We start from the raw sequence: 23,376 nt of genomic DNA, 5'->3' as shown, positions 1-23,376 counted from the left end.
ACTGCTTTCATTGTGTCCCATAAATCTGGGTATGTTGTATGCTCATTTTCATTGAGTTTTAGGAAGTCTTTAATTTTCCCCTTTATTTCTTCCTTGACCCATTGATGATTCAGGTGAGCATTGTTTAATTTCCGTGTGTTTGTGGGTTTTCTGGAATTAGTATTGCTGTTGACTTCTAGTTTTAAACCATGGTGATCTGATAAGGTACATTGAGTTATTCCATTTTTTTTGTATTTGTTGAGGTTTGTTTTGTTACCGAGTATGTGGTCAATTTTTGAGAAGGTTCCATGAGGTGCTGAGAAGAAGGTAGAAATTCTTTTCTGTTTGGATAGAATATTCTATAGTTGTCTGTTAAGTCCATTTGAGTCATAACATTTGTTAGTTCTCATTTCTCTCTTCATTTTTTGTCTGATTGACCTGTGTAGTGGTGAGAGGGGAGTGCTGAAGTTTCCCACCATTAGTGTGTGGGATTTAATATGTGATTTAAGCTTTAGAAGTGTTTCTTTTACATATGAGGGTGCCCTTGTATTTGGGGTATAGATGTTCAGTATTGAAATTTCCTCCTGATGGATTTTTCCTGTGACTAATATGAAATGACCTTCTTTGTCTCTTTTGACTGATTCTAGCTTGAAGTCTATTTTGTTAGATATTACGATAGTCCACCCACTTGTTTCTTAGGTCCATTTGATTGGTATTTTTTTTTTTATTTTTCCCAACCTTTTACTCTGAGACAATGTCTGTCTTTGAGGTTGAGATGCATTTCTTGTATGCAGAAGAGGGATGGATTCTGTTTTTGTATCCAATCTGTTAGCCTGTGCCTTTTTTATAGGTGAGTTGAGTCTATTTACATTAAGGGAAATTAATGACCAGTGGTTGCTACCTCCTGTTAATTTAGTTTTCATCATTGGTGATGTTAATTTGTGCGTTTTTTTCTTCTTTGGGATTTACTGTAATGAGATCATCAGTCGTCTGTGTTTTTGTTGGTGTAGCCATCTTCCTTGGGTTGGAGTTTTCCTTCTAGTATTTTGTGTAGGGCTGGGTTTGTGGCTAGGTATTGGTGAAATGTAGATTTGTCATGGAATATCTTGTTTTGTCCTTCTATGGTGATTGACAATTTTTCTGGGTATAGTAGTCTGGAATGGCATCCGTGGTCTCTTAATGTCTGCATAATGCTTGACCATGGCCTTCTGGCTTTCATTGTCTCCAATGAGAAGTCAGGTATAATTCTGATAGTTCTACCTTTGTATGTTACTTGGCCTTTTTCCTTTGCAGCTCTTAATATTCTTTCTTTGTTCTGTATGTTTAGTGTTTTGATTATTATGTATTGAGAGGATTTTTTGGAGCCGGTCTATTTGGTGTTCTGTAAGCTTCTTGTATCTTCATAGGCATATCTTTCTTAGGTAGGGAAAGTTTTCTTCTATGATTTTGTTAATAAATTTTCTGTGCCTTTGAGTTGAACTTCTCCTTCTTCTATACCTATTATTCTAAGATTTGGCTTTTCATGGTGTCCCATATTTCATTGATTTTTTTTTTGGTTAAGCTTTTGTTAGATTTAATGTTTTCTTTAACTGATGAGTCTATTTCCTCTATTGTATCTTCAGTGCTTGAGATCCTCTCTTCCATTTCTTGTATTCTGCTGTTCATGCTTGCATTTGTGGTTCCTGATCTTTTTCTATGATTTCTGTTTCTATAATTCCTTCAGCTTGTGTTTTCTTTATTATTACTATTTCAGTTTTCAAGTCCTGGAAATTTTGTTTTATATGTTTGATTTCTTTTTCTTGGTTTTCTTTAAGTGATTGCTGATATCTTCCAATTTTTTGTTTGTTTTTTCCCCCTCCATTTCTTTAAGGGAATTTCTCATTTCATCTTTAAGAATTTCAAACATTCTCTTGAGGTTATTTTTTAGATCATTTTCTTCTGGTTCATCCATATTTTATTGTTCAGGTCTTGCAGTTGTAGGGTCTTTAAGTTTTACTGGTATTGTGTTGTTCTTTGTGGTGTAGCATATGATTTTACCTTTTCTATTTATCTTTTCCTCTAATAGGTGTGGTTGTGGCTGTCTGAGATTCTATTGAATAATCTTCTAGGTGCCAGTGAATCCAAAGCTCAGATGGTTGTTCCTCATGGTACAGGCAGTGTCACAGTTCTAGTTACTCCATTGGTTACTCCTGTTCCTGAAGATAGCTCAGTGCTCCAGTGTTCTGAGTTTGCTCTCTCAGGCCTACTTTGGCCTAGGCTACTGGCTTTGATCTGTTTCTGTAAATCCTGATCTGGATCCCCTCCTGCAGAAATCCCTGGCTTGGAGTTAGACCTGTTCTGGTGGAGATCACTGACTCTGGGTCTGATTGATGGCTCAGTCCTGATCTGCCGGTATCCCGGGACTGGGTTGGCTCCCAGGACTAGATTTGCTCCTGGCTTCTGCTCCCAGTGGAGCTTGTTTCCTCGGGCCCTCTCTTTCCTAGGTCGCTTTTCCATTTTTAAAATGGTGTCTGTGCAGCGATGCTTCCTGTAGTCTAATTTAAGGGTGTCATCTTTCATGTCTCACACTTCTGACTCCACATCTAGGCTCTCGGCATCTTAAATAGAAATTATTTTTTTGAACATTTTGTAGCTGTACATTTTACGTTTGTAATTATCATCCATTTTGAGTTGGTGTTTGTAAAGAATGTGGAGTACAAGTTGAGATTCAATTAGCTTTTGCATGCCAGTGCCCACTCACTCCAGCCCCATTCTTTTGGGTCTTTCTTTTCTTTATATGGAAGCACCTTTGACTCTTTGCCACAAACCAACAGTTCATAGTTGTGCGGGTCCATTGATCATTGTGTCTAGCTCTTTGTCAGTGTCGTCTTCTCTTGATTATTGTAAATTTGTTTAGGTGATTTAATTGTTTTCATCTTTTATTGCAAAATCTAAAACTATCTTTTAATCAAGAGACACTTTAGAAACAGTGTTTACTTTTATACTTGTGTCTTAGACAGAAATAAAACAATTTTTTGTTGGTTTTTGAGATAGGGTTTCTCTGTAGCTTTGGAACCTGACCTGAAACTAGCTCTTGTAGACCAGGCTGGCCTCAAACTCACAGAGATCTGCCTGCCTCTGTTTCCCGAGTGCTGGGGTTAAAGGTGTGTGCCACCACCACCCAGCTCAAAACAACCATTTTGCTATCATTGATGCTTCCCTCTTTCATCATCCTCCATCCTTTAGATGTGGATGGAGACAGTGGGGTAAGGAGGGAGGACAAGACTATGATGATGCCTGGGGTACTCTGGTGAGGAACACACCCCAGTCATTCTGATTTTCAACTTCCAATGACTTCCATACATGCAGCGTGATGGCTATCAACCTGAGGAGCTTTAGAACACCATGGACACACACCGCTAAGTGTGTCTGTGAGGGCATTTACAGAAAGGTTTAACTGGGCAGGAAAGACTCACCCTGAATGGGCAGCACTATGCCATGGGCTGGAGACTTGGACTAAATAAACAGGAGAAGGTGAACTGAGTACCAGCACCCACCAAAGAGGAGAAGGTGACTGAGCACCAGCACCCATCAAAGGAGAGAAAGTGACTGAGCACAAGTACCCATCAAAGAGGAGAAGGTGACTGAGCACCAGCACCCATCAAAGAGGAGAAGGTGACTGAGCACCAGCACCCACCAAAGAGGAAAGGGTGACTGAGCACCAGCACCCACCAAAGAGGAAAGGGTGACTGAGCACCAGCACCCATCAAAGAGGAGAAGGTGACTGAGCACCAGCACCCACCAAAGAGGAGAAGGTGACTGAGCACCAGCACCCATCAAAGGAGAGAAAGTGACTGAGCACCAGCACCCATCAAAAAGGAAAGGGTGACTGAGCACCAGCACCCATCAAAGGAGAGAAAGTGACTGAGCACCAGCACCCATCAAAGAGGAGAAGGTGACTGAGCACCAGCACCCATCAAAGAGGAGAAGGTGACTGAGCACCAGCACCCATCAAAGGAGAGAAAGTGACTGAGCACCAGCACCCATCAAAGAGGAGAAGGTGACTGAGCACCAGCACCCATCAAAGAGGAGAAGGTGAACTGAGCGCCAGCACCCATCAAAAAGGAGGTGACTGAGCACCAGCACCCATCAAAGAGGAGGTGACTGAGCACCAGCACCCATCAAAGAGGAGAAGGTGAACTGAGCGCCAGCACCCATCAAAGAGGAGAAGGTGAACTGAGCGCCAGCATCCTTTTCTCTCTGCTTCCTGACTGCAGATGCAGTGTGACCACTCTTGCTGCCACGCCTTCGCTGCCATGGCGGACTGTACCCCTCAAACTGTGAGCCAGCGGAGGCCCTTTCTTTCTTACATGGCTTCTTGTCAGCTCTTCTGTGTCAGCACTGTGGAAAGTAAAGGAAATAATATAACAAAGGAATGGGATCTGGCCAGGACAGTGTTTCTGAAATGAAGGGTGTCCCACGCAATGCTCACACGCAGGGCAGAACACGAGCCTTTTCCGAAGAACAGCGGCTGTGTGAAAAACCTTCTGACCCCATCTCACATTTCAAGTACACTACATAGGAAGCCAAAAAAAAAAAAAAGTAAACTTTTGTTGTTCAATGGAAAAAAGTTCAGAATTAGCCTAAAGAAGAAACTATCTTGGGAGCTCATGCAAATGATTTGTTTTGTATTTCCTGGAGAGGTGACAGGTGCGAGCTGTCATCAAGTCCTGCTTGCAAATAAAATGCCAAGCTGACTGCAGAATCTTCAGAATGACTCCAGAAGTATCCAATTGGGTGTCCTCTGACTGATAACTTTGAGAGTCCAGTTCTGCATAGGAGCCTAATTTAGTTACTGCATGGCGCATGAAATATAAACAAAACACGTTTACCTTAATGCAAAGCCCAAAGTTCACCTCCCTCGATCACAGACGCTGTCCACTCATGCTGGTAGTAGCTGCTGGAGTCACAGCCGGGAGGCATCACGAGCGGTGGAAAGTGCGTTGTGCATACAGATCAACTTGAATTCCGGTTCCGTAGCCACCCCTCGTCGGCCTTACACAAACTTACCCTCTGTAGAGTCCCATTTTCCTGACCTCTTACACATGGATTGTGTCTCCAGTTTGGAGGGTTGACGGAAGAACCAATAAGATGGGAATATAAGGTTCCTTTAGTTGGGATCCTTAAGAAAGGTCAGTTACTACTCTTTTTCCCAGCTACAGTCCAAACGCACCAATGCCGTAAGTCTGCCTCACAGATCCTGATCCTGTGGGTTTGGGGCAATCCTAGGCAAGCTGGAATTAGTGCTCAGGTGAAGCTGAAGGCCGTGTTTTGGATGGCAAGATGGTAAAAGGTGTTTGCAACTGCAGATGTTCGATTTGCCTCACTAGAGTTGTTCAATACAGTCTGCACAGTAGAGACTCCCAGGAGAGTTGCCAAGGGTGTCTGCTCTACCCCTACGAGTACTGCTTCTGAAGAAGCCAAATTGGGATTTGAGTGTTTTAAAAAGCCTTTGCTATGGTTTGGCTATGTGTTCCTCAAAGGTTCCTGTGCTGGCGCTTAGCCTCCAGGGTAGTGGCATCAACTTGGTGGGGCCCAGAGGAAGGTAATCAAAGCTGGAGATTCCACACTAGGGAGCAGATAACATCTGTCTCTGAAGATATAATGGGATGCCACCTCAAGTCTATGGCCTTCTTCACCCTGTTGGGACACAGGCAGAACTGGATGGTGGACCCTTCAGCACCAGAATGTTGAGCCTCACTGTAAGGTTCCCGTGTCAGGCGGCCTAAGGCCTTCTGCTTGGTTACTCTGACGTGCAGACAGCCTTGAGGAGGAACTCTTCACAGACTTGACGATGGGTGTTTTCATTTCCTCTGTCAAATGAAATGGCACAAAAAGCCCAAGGTGAGAGTATTTCAAAGGTATGCTGTACCTCCTAATCCACCCATTTTTTTTAAAAAAATGTGAATTTATTAATACCAAGAACAGGAAGAACAAAGGAGGAAGAAGGAGAGAATATAAAAATTATTACTCACATATGTGCCAAGACCGAGGAAGGCGCTTTAAAATCTGCGATCTTTTCAGTTCGCACAAAAGGCCTTCAGCATTTTCCATCATGGCAAAAGTGAGGCTCAGACAAGTCAGTTCCCTAAAATAACATGTGATGTGCAGAGCCAATTCATGCATGGCCTAAGTTTAGTTACAGTAATAAAGCCCAACGTGATGTCGCCAAAATAGCAAAATCTTGGCTTTTGGCTCTGAAGTGCTGCTTTTCTTGGTGGCCTTGTTGTCGTTGTTTGTTTGTTGACGAAAACAACAGTGTGGAAATTCATATGACTTCTGCTAAACTGTGTCCACTGTCCTGTGCTTGTCAAATGGTGTTCACGGAGGCGTGACACATTTCAGAAGAAAGCGTCCTCTCCCGGTGCAGTCTGAAACTCGTTCAAACGTCGGAGCGCAGGAGTAGGAAGGAAATAGTACATCTGCACTGTACTGGTGGGAGCCACACGTGGTAGTGGCTTCAGTCTATATAAAAATCATCTTAACAGATTTTTCCTGGTGGCACGCATAGAAGACTGGCCATCCCAGTTCAGAGCTCAGTTCTCATGAGGGCTCGGTGTTCTCAGAGTCCAGGGGAGGCCTGACCATGGTTATAAAATGCTGTCTGGTTGTATGAGTGGGCACGTTTCGTGGAACTGTAACAGCCCGGGCCACCTTGATTCGCAAAGAAGAATGTAAAGAATAGAGACCCAGATAATTCTAAGGCCATTTTCTAATGAGTACTCAAGCCCAAGACTTTGCACATCTTGGAAGGTATAATTGAGTCAAAATTAGTCAAAATAACAACCCTCAGTATTTCTGAGGCATTCTGACACATGATTTATATTGGTTAATTGCCCTTGCCTCTTATGAATGCTGGTCTCCAAATGCCACCTGTCTGAAGGTAAAACATTTTTCTTCTAAAGCTAGAGGTATCTACAAGGGGGGAGGGGAAGGTTGAAAAGAAGAGAGAAGCCACATGTTTGTAAAACACAGGGCAGGCTGTGATGGGGAAGTTCTGATGTGACGGGGGAGTTCCAGAGGAAGTACAGACAGTCTGTCTCTCATGAGAAGAAAGTGCAGCGTGGCCTGGGGTGTTGCAGTTCCGTAGCTGTCAAGTCCCTAAAGCTTGTGGTTTCAGCATGCAGTGAGTGGAGTCTCCAAAATGGAATCACACAGGAATTCCTGAACGACAGCATCCTTTTCACACAATACGCTCCTAGGGTCTTCTCGGCCTGATCTGGCAAAGGCAAAGGAGCACACACCTTTCTCCTGGCCTCAGGCTGCACAAAGAGATGCTGGTCATGCTTGCGCCATCTCTGTGCCACAGATCTCCGTAGAAAGTACATTCATGTGCTTGCATGAATGTACTTGCAGTAGTGAAGCAGAGGCTGAGGCAGGAGGGACTTGAGTCTAAGATCATATGGGGCTAGGCAGCAAGGCCCTGTCTCACAAGCAAAGAGAATCTAAGGAGAATGGCAGTGTGAATCACCAGCCAGCAGGAAACACTAATTCCTCATCCTATAGAGTCAGGTCAGGGAATGGACAACCATCCTGGTTAACTAATATCCTAGTTCACCACAGCTGTGCTCCTAGCACCTGAGGGCCTAGGAGGCTGAGGCAGGAGTCCAAGGTAAAAGCCGGCCTGGGCTACATAGTGAGACCCTGTCAGTGAAAGGAAGCAAAGAGGGAAAGGAGGGAGGAAGAGAGAGAAGGGAGGAAAGAAGGGAGAGAGGCAAGGAGAGACAGGAAATCCTGGCTAATAAAGAATGTCTGCCCATCCCATAGATGGATTATTACTTTCCCAAGCATTAATCCATCGCCTGGAAGAACGTTTTCTGAGTGCCTGTTAGCTGACAGACAGGGGTGGTACGTGTGTTTCATCTTGTCCAAGTTCTCCCACAGAACCAAGAGATAGATACTAACCTCATTTAAAGAAAATGGACAGACTCATGGAAGTTCAGTGCCAGGCCCCTCTCAAAGGCTCCTAACTGATCTGGACACCGTTGGGATTTGAGCCCCAGCTCACCTGTTCCCACAACTATTTGATGATCAGATTATTTGATTGTATGGATGAATGAGAGATCTATTGAGTATAATTCCATCCAGTCTTGTGCAGTGATTCAGAAATGATTTCAAGACCTTTCCATACCTCCATCGTGAGGGTACCCATTCAATACTGGTGGATACAAAACCAAATACTTTTATTTTTAATTTAAGTTCTCTGCAGGTGCTATTCTTCCTGGGAGCTCCCTGCCTTAGGAAAAGAGCCATCCATTCTAAAGAGTAAGCATCTGGTTAGAAAACATAGCTGAAGGACTGAAATCAAATTTCTCCAAATTCAGCTCCCTTTAGCCTTCGGTTCTTCCCCCCCATGAAATAGCCTTGCATATCTCTGGTGAGATGTGTCTCACACTCTGAAAAATGCTGAGAATAGAAGCTACAGCTTTTCCAGTCCTGCACCAATGGGCCCTGAACTGCAACCATATTAACTCTAACTCCTGCATTCCCTGGACAAAATTATAAAATCCTAATGACAATACATCCAGATCAAGATTACAGTATTAAATAATATGGTTATAAAGTACTGTCCGTGAAACTTGGCCTGTAGTAGTTACACATAGTTCCATTTTTTTCCTTTGACTTTATTGATCCAAAATAGTGACTATCTATAGTGGGTTCGTATGACTTGGTGATTACCAGTCAAAGATGGAGACTTAGCTGTGCGCTCTTAGGCAGGTAGGTTAACCTCTCTGTGCCTCATTGCATTTTCAAAAGGGCAGCAGCAATGTGCCCATCTCACTGGCTTCCAGGGGGGACTAAATGAGGTGCTGTTGTATTTAAGAGCTCTGTAAGAGGTGGGTGTTGTTACTATCCCTGGTTGGAGGTGGTGATATTTGGCAGAGATAGGTAAAAATTGATTTCATATGAAGTAAAGACAATCAGCCCAGATGATAAGATATAATGACAATCAATAAAATGGAAGTGGCCCTCAATGGTAGGACAGCCTATGGTCTCACAAGAGGAATGCCCTGGACTGATGGCAGGCTCGGAGGTGGGAGATGTTGGGGTGAGCAGGCCTGTCCCTCAGAAGCTCCCGCTGCGGTGTTCAGGAGAAGCAGGAGTGTGTGTGTAGGAGGGTAGCTGAGCGGCTGGGAATGTTCAGAGAAGAAAGCTGCCTCAGCGTGCTGAGACAAGAACGCCACTCTCTCATTACGGGATGCCGGAAGGGAAGTGAGGAGTCATGCAGAAAGCCCAGAGAAAGACAGGGGTCTCCCTCCCGGAGGATGATGGAGGGGTGGAGCGGAGCTCCCGTTCTAGAAGAGCTGGGATGTGACAGGATTCCAGCAAGCTGTCTTTCCCTTTCAGCTTTATTTACGGTGACGGTCCCCAAGGAAGTGTACACGGTAGAGTTTGGCAGCAACGTGAGCCTGGAGTGTGATTTCGACCACCGGGAATGCACGGAACTTGAAGAAATAAAAGTCAGTTTGCAGAAGGTAGAAAACGATACCTCTTGGCCAAGTGAGAGAGCCACCCTCCTGGAGGAGGTGCTGCCCCTGGGGAAGGCCTTGTTCCACATCCCCAGTGTCCGAGTGAGGGATGCAGGACAGTACCGCTGTCTGGTCATCTGCGGGGCCGCCTGGGACTACAAGTACCTGACAGTAAAAGTCAAAGGTGGGTGTTTGCAGGTCTTCGCTGGCGGAGGGTTGGGACGGCTGCACGCCATAGCATGCTGCTCTCGGTAGCTCAATTGAAAGAGGGTGCAGTTGGTTGTTTTTTACCCTTTTGGCTCTTTGCTCTTTTGAGGAGCCCACCACTCAACTCTCATATAAATCACACACATGGAGGCTTATTCTTACTTAAGAATGCCTGGCCTTGGCTTGCCTTATTTTTAGCCAGTTTTTCTTAAATTAATCCGTCTACCTTTTGCCTCTTCCTCCATTTTATTTACCTTTCTTTACCTCTTACTCCGTGCTTTGCTGGGTAGGTAGCTGGGTGGCTGCCCCACGATGCTCTCCTCCTCCATCTTCTCTCACTCCTCGATCTCTTCTTCCCAGAATTCTCCCATTCTCTCCACCTGGAAGCCCCACCTATGATTTCTCCTGCCTTGCTATTGGCCTTTCAGCTCTTTATTAGACCAATCAGGTGTTTTAGACAGACAAAGTAACACAGCTTCACAGAGTTAAACAAATGCAACATAAACGAAAACAACATATCTTTGCATCATTAAACAAATGCTCCACAGCATAAACAAATGTAACACATCTTCAGCTAATGTTCCACAACAGAGGCAGCTACCTCAAAGCGGGCAGAAAAGGCACTTGAATGGAAATATATTTTGATATCTGATGTAAGTATAGGTAAAGGGGTTAAAGTAGCAGACACAGTGGGGCTAGAGGAAGCCAGGCAAATGAGAAGACAGCCTGCCTCATCCTCAGCTGGACTCAGAACCCTCTTGTGTGGGAAGCAATGGTCGTCATGGAGGGACCTGTTGATTCCCACAGACTCTAAGAGAAACATATGTAGGTGTGTCAAGGTCTTCATGGTCCCCGATCTCTTTCCCAAACTGATGAACCTGAGAATGTACCAGCCAGATAGAGCTTTGAGGGTTCCCCTGAAACACCCCCTCTTTCGACTGCTTTCTCCTTCTTTGTGAAAGGCCTGCCTCCTTTCATTCGTTGCCCCAAGGCTTAAAAGCTCCACAGCCTCACACAAGAGTAAAAAGAAACCACCAGGGCCCAAAGAGCCATGTGGCTGCTACCTGCTACATGGCAGCTAACAAACGCTTTGCTTCCAGCAAAACTGAAGGATGATGAGGACCCTCATGTAGAGATAACCACTGATAATCAAAAATTAGTGTTCTTTGCCTGATGAACCACGTCTTTCAAATTGTTTCCAATTCCTATCAGCTGATTCATGTGAACAAGGATTCATTAGTCCTTTTAGCTGCAAAAATTAAAAATACAAATAAAATTATTGTTGACTTCTACCTCATGGTAGAATAGTTTTAAACTTAATCTATATGTATTTTAAGATCAATGAATAACTTGAATGATACATTCCCAATACACTTTTATTTTTCATACTTAATAATTGCCAGTATCCAGAATAGTTTACATTTTGATAATATGGGTTGATAATAGTAATGAAATCACATTATAGAAGAAAACTTTGGATGCCTGGAATCCCATAGTAAAAAGGAAAAATTTAATTTCAAAAGCTATACATATTTTGTTAAGTGTAAGACAGTTAAGGATGATAAATCAGAGACTACCAGACATATATGTGTATTTGTAAGAATGAAGCAATTATTTGTTGAAAATACAAATATTTATAGAATCCTAAATATTTATTTTCTTTAATATAGAAGCTTATGAAGATGTCTAAGAATCAAACTGACACACAAGAAAATTAAGACACACACTGCGTGATTTTCATCAGAGGAGTGCAAGCAGAGTGGAGTGTTAAAGTCCAACACACGAAAGTAACTTACTGGGATGCAGAATCTCAGATCTGGGGCGGGGGAAGGATCCTACAAATGAAGTACAAGTAGAGGAAGGGTTAGTTTTACCTTTAAATCTGGGGGATAGATCTGGACAATAGGTACGTAACACCTTTCTTCACACAGCGATTCATAGGAAGTATAGGGGAAAGAGTTGATTTCAAAAGCATAGAAAAAGGTTGCAGCAGAACGAAGGAAAGATCCAGAAGAGACAGTGGCTTCTGGAGAACCAGGCTGTAGCCGTGTCACTAAGAGTCTATGATGGCGGGAGAGCGGCTGACGCAGAGTAAGGTGCACAGAGAAAGCAATGGGTGAACTAATGGAGCCAAGCCTCTTCCCTCTGCTCCTTTCCCCTCGGGGAACAAAGGAATAAGTCTGTTGTAGTCAAGAACGCAATGTCCCGACTTTCCAAGAGGGTCAAGCTTCTGGAATTACAGTCTGACCCTATATTATTCTGCAGGCTGTTTAATGACAGATTGAAAACAATCATCAAAGATTTATTTCAGTGATTTGAAGTTTTCCTGGAACCTCTAAGGCAAAACACAAAAGAACTGCGTTTTCCATTTCTTTTACAGTCACTGTAATGATTAAGATAATAATGCTGTATGCACAGTTTGTTCTTATCTCACAAGTGGTATGGAGGCTGAGAGACGGGTAAGGGCACTTACTGTGCAAGTGTAAGGATCTGAGTTCAAATTCACAGCTCCCACGTTAAGAACAATGCAGGCCTGTGTCCTCAACTCACTGGCCAGTCATCCCAGCCAAAACCTTGAACATCAAGTTAGGGAGAGACCCTGTCTCAAGGGAATAGAGTGGAGAACAAGAAAGATGATCAGGGTTTTCTTCTGATCGTCACATTGGCATGTCCACCTGCACACCCTTACAGAAACATACACCATATATGCCGCATACACCACATTCCCCCAACACGGGCATACCCACCTGCACACCCATGCACACAGAAACATACACCACATACCCTTCCCCCAACACGCACATACCAGAGAAATAGAAACCATGAAATCTGTAGAATTCTAAAGTAGAAAGTATTCCTTCTTTTAATGTTAGAGACTAAAATGTCAACAAGGGACCAGAGGAATAAGTCACATTAGCAATAGCACCAAAGGAGAGGTAAAGGGGAAAGTTGGTCCCGTGGAACCCCCGGAATCATCACTTGACAGACTCTTCGGTGAGAGCTGGTGCCAGGAATGAAATGGTTCTGCTGCTAGAGACACCACCAGAGCAGAGATGGAGGGAAATGTCCTTTAATTAATAATTAGTTTAAGCTGAGAGTTTGGAGGATCATGTCACCAGCCCTTGGCTAACACCTTTCAGATTCTCAAGACCAGGTTCCCATGTCTCTTACTCAGCCAGACAAGTGTCCGTGGGATGAAACTGAAGGCATGAGAATGAGCTTCCCAGTGGATGTTCAATTACTTATTGTGCTCATGACAAAGACATCCTCTGGGGGACGTAGGTGCTTCCACTTATAGATGTAGTTAACTATGAGTTAGATAGCTAACCGATTGCTAGTATGAGGAAAATAGACATATCTTTGCTAAAGATAAAAGGTGATGTTTTCAGTTGGTCTAGTCACAATGGAAATCAGAATAAAGGTTCCCCAGAAAACTAAGAATAGTACTATTGTTAGATCCAGCTATAGTACTCCTGAGTATATATTCAAAGAACTCTAAGTCAGCGCACCATAAAAATACCCACCGTGATTATTGTAGCACTACTCACAGTAGCCAAGTCACAGTCTGGTCGCCCCCAACAGATGAATGCACAAAGAAAATGTAGTATACGTGTTTAATGGAGTATCTAGCTATAACGAAGAACAAACCCTGTCGTTTAAAGAAAAATGACTGGAACTGGAAATCATTGTGTAAAGAGACATAACGGAGACTTGGGAAGAAATGTATCACATGTTTGGTCTCATCTGTGGAATCTAAGGGGAAAGGGGACTGCCAGAGGAGAGGAAAGGGTGGAGGCGGGGGAATATCACTGAGGGTAATGGAGGGGTGACTGTCATCCAAGAACAGTTAATGCATGTATGAAGATCTCAATACGATCTCTATACAGTTTTTGTATGCCATACAAAGGATGGCAGGATCTTTAAAAGGCCACATTTCACAATGATAAGCATCAGCTCTATAGAGAGAAACGACTTCTAAATGTGTGTGCTTCTAACAGTATACTTCCATCATATTAAACATAGACCGGGCAGTTGGCTAGTCATCTGACAGTATACTTCCAGCATATTAAACATAGATTGGACAGTTGGCTAGTCCTCCCTTGGAGCCCCCACACAGTTGGCTAGTCCTCCCTTGGAGCCCCCACACAGTTGGCTAGTCCTCTCTTGGAGCCCCCACTCTCAGTTATTTTTTTCTTTTTCTTTTAAATTATTTTTATATTTTGAGATTATAATTATATCATTTCAACCTTCCTTTTCATCTCACCCACCCATATACCCATCTTTTTCAAAGTCATGGCCTCTTTTTTCATTGTTGCTACGTGTGTGTGTGTGTGTGTGTGTGTGTGTGTGTGTGTATACATATAGATCTCTGCATACACGAATACAACCTGCTTAGTCTGTACAATGTCACATGTGTGTTTCCAGGGATTGCTATTTAGGATTGGATAACCAGTTCATGTTCTCTTCCTTGGGGACAACTTTCTTCCACTATCGACATTCCTTAGTTGCCTGTAGCTCTTTGTGTAAGGTTGAGGCCTCCTAGGCTTTGTCTTAATAAATCTCAGTTCTTTATTCAAAAGCAATTGGAAGACAAAATGGAGAAGATGACAGCGATAATGACAAATACATGTATATGTGAACTTTTCATTCGTCTCTGCTGTAACAGATAGGATAAACTATGCAATGGAAGACTTGAACAACACACTAAACTGTCCTGACCTAATTGATATGTCTAGAACACCAATCGCAGATTACCTGTTGCTTCTAGGTTCATGTCTAACACCGACCGAGGTAGTTATCTAGCAAAGTTGCTAGAACAGACACTTCATTGAGCAGGAAGTTGGAACTCTTAGACTTTTAAAACTGCTTCTACCACTGAAACTCTAAAATTTGTTCATCTTTTCTCAAGAAAAGTCTGGCTTCCCTATTATGCATTGTTGGGGATGATGCCTCTATAGCCACTTCCCACATGAAAACGCGGCAGTGGAAGCATTTTTGACAGTTTAAGGAACTGTCTTATCATAGCTGTTAGCTGTCACTGCTCAGCGTGTGACACAGCATCTGACATTAACAGCGTAGGGAGGGACGGTTTATTTGAGCTCCTGCTATCAGCGGTTCCAGTTCATCATGTGCAGGAGGGTACAGCATACCAGAATTCCCATCATGGCTTGCTTTCTCTTTAGTTCATTTGGGTCCCCAGCCCATGGGATGGTGCTGCCCGTGTTCAAGGTAGATCTTCCCACCCGCTAGTTAATTCTCTCTGAAGAAGTCCTCATAGACACACCCCTGGGCATGGTTACCAATATCCTAGAAACTTCTCATCCAATCAAGTTGACAAGATTAACCACCTCAACAACTGTTTTTACTTAAAGATTGCTTTTGCTTCAATGATTTACTGAACATCTATTTAAGGAACTAGTTCCCAATTAATAAAAGCCAGTGCTTGCTTCCCCCTCATCACCAAAAAAAGTGCACAGTTTATTGTCAACACTTCTAGCTGTATACATGTGGTGTTACTATTTGTTACTTTCCAGATATGACCTAAGATTGCTGGGTAGTCTTTGTGCCTTCCTCGCCCTCCAAATATCTCCTTTTAGTTTCAGATATCCATGTTCTAGAAAGCAGGAAATCTCATGTGAATAATTCATTCAGCATATACTGCTCAGAACATGTCTGTGTTGGGAAGTAATAATAAATATGCCCAACTCTTAATTATTACAACTCATACATAGATCCTGATTTTCCTCTTCCTAATCTCAAAGATAACCGAGGGAAAGGGGAATTTTGAGTAAACTGTCTACTGGTGGTGTCTGAAAAAGTGATCTATTGGAATTATTTAGTGGTAATCATGTGTCCGTCTTCTAGCCTTTCTCCACCCCCGGATTATGGGACAGTTTAGAATACAAGAAGCTGCAGCGTATGGCATCTTAGCATAGTTTGTAAGATATAAATTTGCAGCCCTCCTATTTTCAAGCATTGGGTCTACCAGGCTTTGTTCTTCTGACTTTGAACACCATTCTCAACAAAACATACCTGTCATCAATTAACCCCAACAAATGTTGGAGATATCAGTAAAGCATCTTCATTGTATTATATGAATTAAACTATTAAATCTATGCAAAATAATGTACCTGGGACATAGAAAGTATTTTTAAAGTTATATATATATATATATATATATACACATATATATTACCTAAGATCATAGTGATCATTTTATTTCCTCTTGCATTGAGTAGATTGCATTCTACAGCAATCAGAATAAAACTTCCTTTTTCCCCCTATTTTCCAGCTTCTTACAAGAAGATAGACACTCAGATCCTAGAGGTCCCAGGGACAGATGAGGTGCAGCTCACCTGCCAGGCTAGAGGTTACCCCCTGGCGGAAGTATCCTGGCAAAACATCAGTGTTCCTGCCAACACCAGCCACATCAGGACCCCTGAAGGCCTCTACCAGGTCACCAGTGTTCTGCACTTAAAGCCACAGCCTGGCAGAAACTTCAGCTGCATGTTCTGGAACGCTCCCATGCAGGAACTCACTTCAGCCATCCTTGGTCCTCTGGGTAAGTGCAGTACCCATTTCCTAACCCTGCAATCAGAGTTCAGGTGAGAAACAGGTAAGAAGGTGTTATAGATTCTTCAAGAGGTCAAGGGAGAATCTAGAAGAGTTACAAGGATAGAAAGGACAAAGATCTCTATTGAGCAAGAGTCTTCACTGTTGGAGAAGCTACCGGGAGAAGGTGGGGACAGCACTTGTTGCAGTGCCGAATCTGAGCAGCTTCAAGGGAAGTCTGTGAATGGCAGACTCCCCAACCCTAGCTCAGGTCCTCCATTATGATGCTGGTGTCTCCCATTGGCTGAACCCGGCAGGAAGTTGGAGAACAAAGACATCTTTCCATAGGTTTCTTCCAGATAGGTCAGCATCTGGATCTCAGAGCATTGTGTTACAGGGCATAGTGTTACAGTGTAGAAAACAGTATGGAGATGCAGTAGAAATATCCCATGTGAATCATGTCCAGATCAGCCAATGAATAGCATGGGCTTTGTTCTGGCTGTATTGCTGCCTAATTGGGTATGTGGCATCCCCGAGAAACTGATCTCTTAAAAAAAATAATCATTCGGTCTGACTGGCTAGTTTTAGAAGTGGACTTCATCCTTTTGAATTTCTGCACCAGCAAAATTTGAACCTTTTGGACAAACCAGTAACTTTTTGTGACAGGTATGAACATTCATTTGATAACTAAAAGCTATCCACTAGGAAAACAACCATTTCATAAGAGACAGAATTTTTTTCCACCATGTATGTAGTTCTTATTGCTCCCATATCAAATTGCCACAAATGTAAAGGTTCAAAACAATAAAACTTTATTATCTTATAACTTCTAGGGGTTTGAAGTCTAACACAGGTTTCACTGAGTTCTAGTTGAGGATTATAGATGTTCTAGGAGATATTGCATTTTCTTGCCCTTTCCGACTCCATCATCTATATCATTTGGCTTGTGACTAAGGTTCCTGCATCTTCAAAGACAAGAGTCACATCACCCAGCCCTCTGCCCCTTTTATCGGACTCTTCTATGACCTCCCCCCTCTTTCTCTTGAGCCTTGGGCTTTATTAGATACTTCTATCTATGAGTCCAAATAGGTTGCGATTTTGTTGCTGCAGAAATCTAAAGGATGAGATTCACTTTCAGAACTAGCTAGCATGGCCAATCAAGTTCTGAATCATTGAATAAGAGACTGACTTTCTTGGAAATGTCACCCACCCAAGCCAGTGTACTGGAACCACAGCCAGCAAAACGACAGAGCTCCTACTCACTTACAGCTCTGAAAAATGCTTCCAGTGGAAAATGCCTGCTTGGTCAGTGTTGGACAGAAGGGAAAACCCGTTCTGTCCTGGCAGCATTGTCAAGTGGATCATTGATCAGCAGCGATCCTCTCGCCTGGGCCTCAGGTGCTTTTCTACTTTTTTCAGAGAATGCTAGTTTCCAGTTTTTCAGTTATATGAATCATTGGTTGGAAGGAAACGTAATTATGAAAGGAGTAAACTTTCTCTTTCTTCTTCTCTGGGGTTACTTAGAGCAGGCAGGGGAGGGGGAGCAGAGAGAATGCTCACCACAGGGAACTAGCTCCCATTCCTGTGTTTCTTCCGCTTAGATAGAGGGTTCCTCCCCCTCCCAGTGAGCAGCCCAGTCTTTCTTCACCTCAGCACAGGGACCGATTTTGACTGCGTGAGCAGGAATTGAGCTAGTGTTCTTCCTCCTGGAATGGGACAAGTGGAGGACTTCTTTGGGTGGGCAGATATCTGGGGGCAGCCTGGCAGATCCAAAGGATTCAGGTATTCAGCAGTAGGGGACACTGGTCTTAAGCCAGGGAGTTCTGACCCAAGAGAAAGCAACCGGTCGATATGGGAAACAGAACTGACAGAAAACTCGTAGACAGACAGACAGACAGACAGACACACACACACACACACACACACACACGACAACCAGTAGTAACGACTGCACATTCATAAACCTGATGGGATGGGGACTTAAGGAACGCCTCATGTGATTCACTGGATCAGCCGCAGCATCCGTTCACCCTCTCTTACGTGTAAGGGCATAAGGTGCCTTTACCAGTCTTACCTCCTGAAATCACAGACCAGGTGACTTTCTAATTTGTTTCCCTTTGAGGTGGGGATGTCAGACTCCTCCAACGCATTAGGTATCGATTGATCAAAGGGGGCCCTGGGGACCCCAGACTCAGGTTTTGCACCCAGAGGAGTCCCCTGAGGACAGCGCTCTTCCTCATTCCAAGGAGCTCAGAGACCCCAGGTATCTTGAGGTCTGGTCTCTGAGACCTCCAGAAGTGGTGTGGGGTATCCACCAGAGAAGACTGATCAGACATGGGCTTAAGCCAATAGAAATTCTTTATTAGCCAGTTGGCCGCTAAACTGGGTGTTTAAGATCCCAGTGTAGCCTTGAGCCTTTTGCAGGGTGAGTTTTTAAGAACAAAAACTATACTCTGGGTTGACATACTTTAGTTAACAAGAGCAGTTAGCCAGAAGCAAAACTACAGAAGCCCAAAAACCAAGGTTAATACATTTAGAGACTTTCCCAAAACTGTGGACTTGGACGGATCAGGTTTTTGTTTTCCTTTTGGCAGGTGGTATTGTCTATGTGCTGAGTTTATGACCTGACTGGTACTTCCATTATGGAGTCAGTTGTGCTAAGGTCTGGGGTCTGTTACAATATCTGTCTCACTTCCATACCTTCTTTGTGCTGTAAGTTCCTTTCCCATAAAACATTATTTGGCAGGCCCCCGCCTAGCCTGCCTCTAAGACAGCTCACCCTGCTCATCAAGATCTTTTTACCCACGTCGCTTTCTTAAGATCTTTTATCCGCATCACCAGCTTGTTTTCCTCTGACTGCGTGTTATCTTTTCTCAATTTTTTATGTGTATTGTCCATGTGTTTTCATCGTTCAGACGGGTCTCCTTTACGTCCAGACTGGAGTGAAAGCTGATTGTTTTGCCCATGAGGAGCGCTTGGTGAATGCTGCAGTGTTAGGTGGCAGACACCATCTTGAAGACCCCAGCTCCCTCATCTCAGGCCCTAGTCTGTGTGGACAGTTAGGTCACAGACAATGCCCTGGTGTGTGACATACAACAACAGCAGCAGGATAACCACAGTCACGCATCCCCCCCGCCAAGGGATCCTGGCTTCTACTTCTTAAAGGCAGTGTCTGCTGACTTAGAACTCTCCTGTTTCTACTCATTCTCATAAACCAAGCGGTTCCCCCCCTGCTGACCGCTGTGGACCACGTCAGACTTCTCCAGAAGTCAGCTAATACAAGGATGCAGAAATGAGAGTTCGGGGGTGGGAGGATGGATGCCTACCACTTGGGACAGAAGGCTGAACATACTGAATCTCGGTCAGAAGTTACAGAATTCTCGGGTCATCTTCCTTCAGACACAGGGGCTTTCCTCGGCCAGCTGCTACATTTCCATTGGGAAATGTAACCGGGCTAGATTATGAGGAACTGTTAACTACCAGGTGGGGCTGGCAGAAAAGTCCTCCTGGCACATCTGGGAGAGAATTGAGGCAGCAGAAAAGAACGTGGACTCTGAAAGCAGACAAATTTTAAATGCTGTTTCTGCTGCCTCTTGGCTTCAGAACGTGAGCATTCTGCAGGGCTGTCCTCACACACAGTCTCCCAGGGACACAACAAGAGTAAATAATGATATGTTTGTTAAAACGTTCCTGTGATACTAAAGGGTGCAATGCAGGAAAACTATGTCACCTCCAAGCAAGATTCCTGGTTTCTTTCTGAGCACCCAGGACTGTGGTAAGAATAGGACAGATGTTTTTCCCATTGCTCATCTTACCATTGTTGAAGAGAAGGCAGCTCTCTTAAAATAGCATAGGCGACCGTGTAGGCTAAGCTGACATCATGAAGAGGTAAACATGCGGTGACTCAAAGCAGCCATGTGGTTTTCCACTGCCTAATACTCGGAGATAGAAATTGATCTAAGAGCTAAATGACTACATTCTATGAGACATTCAGTGACCCAGGTTATTTCCATCTTGCTACTTTGCCATTCTCCTGGACAGTGTCCCTGCCTACTCGTCAGAGCAGGGCCGTTGCCAAATCCACGTTTCTGCTTTCAGAGGGGAGGGAGCAGCGTTTTACAGTCAAGATCCAGAAGACCCATTCTTGATCTGACCTTAGTTTATGTTCCTGACTCCACCTAAGTGCTGGTCTCTGGGTCTGGAAAAGCATCTTTGGGAACCATATCTAGTAATAGCCTAGCCCTGGGAGGAAGGGAGAGAATGAGAGGAATGTCTAACAGGTTGCCACAAGGTGGCTGTTGATCAGCTTGGTGTACTCGATAGTCTGTTCATCCCGGGAGCTTTGACCGACACTTCTCGTGCAGCGATGCTAGGCTTCATACAGCACTGAGGGATGACTTAGGTACCACCTTTGTCCTCCAAATATAGTCTAAGGAGGATGGAGTCTTTAGGGATGAGCAGAAACTCCATACATGGAAGGGTCTGTGAGGAAACCTGAACAGAACAAAGGCTCCCAAAGGTACTGACGCTGGGGCCTGGCTCCATGCTACACGCAGCCCGCACTTAGTAGTGAAGAAGCAGTGCAACACTTAAGTGTTTTCACGACATGGCTTAAACAAGCAGGCTCTTGTCTCTTTCATTCTTAGTGATCACGTGCTCTTGGATGAAGATGACTCCTCTGGAGCCTGAGCTTTGGGACAGGTAGATCTGGGGCTACAGCTCTGCCGTTTCCTTGGAAACAGTGACCACAGAAAGATTGTTTAGCATCCCTGCTGCTCTACAATGACTCGGGACTGAGTGGTACCTAATAGTTTCTCAGCTAGACTATTCCATGGTTCTCAGCGTTACAGAGGGAGGGTCAGGAGCAGAGCAGCCAGCAGTTCAATCCCTCCTCCCTGAATAGTTCTGTATGGTTTTTCTGATACAGCACTTGTTTAGTGTGTGTCTGTCACCCCATGAGGCAAAGTTCCAGTCTCAGAAACAGGCACGGCCTAACTTGTGTGCCCATTCATTGCCAAATTGTGAACACCCCCGTAGCCCTCTCGTCTCTCCATCTGGCCAACCTGAAGGTACCCGGAGTTCTGCAAGGGTGTCCCCCCCCCCCCACCTCTAAATTATCCTACCCTTCACTAGACGGATGCTGTCCTCAGGACCGGCACCTTCGTTCATCCACACAAGCTAAGGATTAGTTGTAGTCATTCACACCAAGACCAGAAAGGCTTGATTTAATATGCCACCACTGCCTGGGATGTTCTGCTCTTTCCAGAGGATCTTGCTAGTCTTTCAAACCCAACAAGTAGTCGTATCGATTTCTAAGCCCCTGAGTTCTTATCAGTGATGGAGAAAATCAAATTTGTTTTTTTTTGTCTTTTCTTTTATTTTATTTATTTATTTATTTATTTATTAAAGATTTCTGTGGGTTTTGATCCTACTGCACGCACTGGCTTTGTGGGAGCCTAGGCTGTTTGGATGTTCACCTTACTAGACCTGGAAGGAGGTGGGAGGTCCTTGGACTCCCCACAGGGCAGGGAACCCAGTCTGCTCTTCAGGCTGATGAGAGAGAAAATCAAATTTGGAGCTGAGGGTTTTTCCTGCTTGGATGAGAAAGGCAGGGTGATGAAGGGGAAGGAAATGGGGATAGAGGCAGAGACGAGGGTGGTGGTGATAGGTGAGTGGGCAGTTGGTTGGGGGATGGAATGACAGGATCTGGCCCAGACAGTCTGGAGTGTGTCTCAGCTAAATCCCTTGCTGTCTAACTTTGGGGAAATTTCTCAGCCTCACTCTTTTTCACCAGTGAAAATGGAGATCCAAGTAGAGACTTCTTCGCTGGGTGGTTGTGGAAGGAAATGAGCTTCTACGTGAGAAATGTAGACCGAAGGCTTAACCCTGTTTCCATGTGGTGGGGACCCCTCTGACAGCCACCCCAGTCTGTCTGGGAGCCGCCCTGTGATGGGATTTTGATTCTTTCCTTCACCCAGGTTGGACTGAGCCCGAGGTCCGCAGCACGTCAGCACTGAGTGTTTTCATCCCGTCTTGCATCGTGGCTTTAATCTTCATAGCCGCGCTGGCGATAGCCCTGAGACAGAAGCTCTGGGGGAAGCTGCATTCTAGACATCGGTGAGTGACTTACAAGCTGTGGGTGGAGGCGTGAACCCCTGCTTGACTCACAACTGCCCATGGCCTGCCAGTCTTCCCTGAAACACTTCAGGCCTAGGAGGGCTTTGAGACCATCCTGGAGACTTTTTACCCCAAGAAGAAAATGGTTCAGTCTTCAGTGAGCTGAGCCCACACACAGCTTTTTTTTTAAGGGGATGTTCATTCCTGGGTTTCAAGAGTTTGCCTTGCACTCTGAGCCCCCAGAGTGCTGTCTTTTGGGTCACGCAGGCAACATTTGCTGGTGAGAGGTTGCCAGGAGCCTCTCTGAGGATTCAGTTAGTCTCCATCATTCTTTTCCTCATTCTGGGCATGAGTTGGATTAAACTTTCCTGGTCTCCTAGGAATTCATCTCTTCTGTCTGGGTGTGGAGTAGAGAGAGACTTGGGAACCTTCTCAGTTTGGGGAGGTCCTTGTGAGCATCAGCTTAGCCTGGACCTTCTATCTGCTCCTATCCTTTTGAATCAGACAGGGCTGGGGCTGCCTGCAGCCTCTAGTCTTAAATCGAACTTCTCTTATGTCTGTCTGTAGTCTGTCTGTTCCTCACTGGAAGCAGCCAGTCGCCCAAAACCCCAGCCTGTCTGTGAGGCGACACCCAGTGAGCTTCTTTCCACGTCTACTCTAGCTTTGTCTGTCAAAAAGGAAATGGCCTCTTGGACTATTTTATTTGGAGTAGGCAGGGGGAAGAGGGGTTGTCATCCTGCACTGATAGTGATGTCACCCGTGTCCTCATCTGTTGAAGTACCCTGTGTGTTGTTCCCTGTCCTTTGTGGGCATTATCAGAGCTGATCACAAAACCTCTAACTGTAGAGTTCAAGGAACTGCTGTCAAAAGAAAATAAGATATCTCAGCACAGGGGGAGGTGGAGACTGGAGGGTCGTGCTGTCAAAGGCAGTGAAACTTAGCCTCAGAAGAAGAAAAAGAGAAGTGTGAGGAGGAGGAGGAGGAGGAGGAGGAGGAGGAGGAGGAGGAGGAG

General features: G+C 44.5%; 1 protein-coding gene across 1 annotated transcript in view; it reads left to right on the top strand.

Annotated features, from left to right (window-relative positions):
• The window catches only part of Pdcd1lg2 (programmed cell death 1 ligand 2), a 42,713-nt gene that overhangs the window by 7,357 nt on the left and 11,980 nt on the right, over positions 1 to 23,376 (top strand). The window contains exons 2-4 of the mRNA XM_041662038.1: positions 9,367 to 9,672; positions 15,988 to 16,257; positions 22,226 to 22,364. Of these exons, the coding sequence (XP_041517972.1) occupies positions 9,367 to 9,672; positions 15,988 to 16,257; positions 22,226 to 22,364 (715 nt within the window). The remainder of the gene's footprint in view (positions 1 to 9,366; positions 9,673 to 15,987; positions 16,258 to 22,225; positions 22,365 to 23,376) is intronic.

The sequence above is a fragment of the Microtus oregoni genome, unplaced genomic scaffold (genome assembly GCF_018167655.1).
Source record: "Microtus oregoni isolate MIOR12 unplaced genomic scaffold, Mior012 000012F_ref0000307, whole genome shotgun sequence".
NCBI lineage: Eukaryota > Metazoa > Chordata > Mammalia > Rodentia > Cricetidae > Microtus > Microtus oregoni.
Note: the sequence above shows the minus strand (reverse complement) of the source record. Positions and strands in the feature narration are given on the sequence as shown.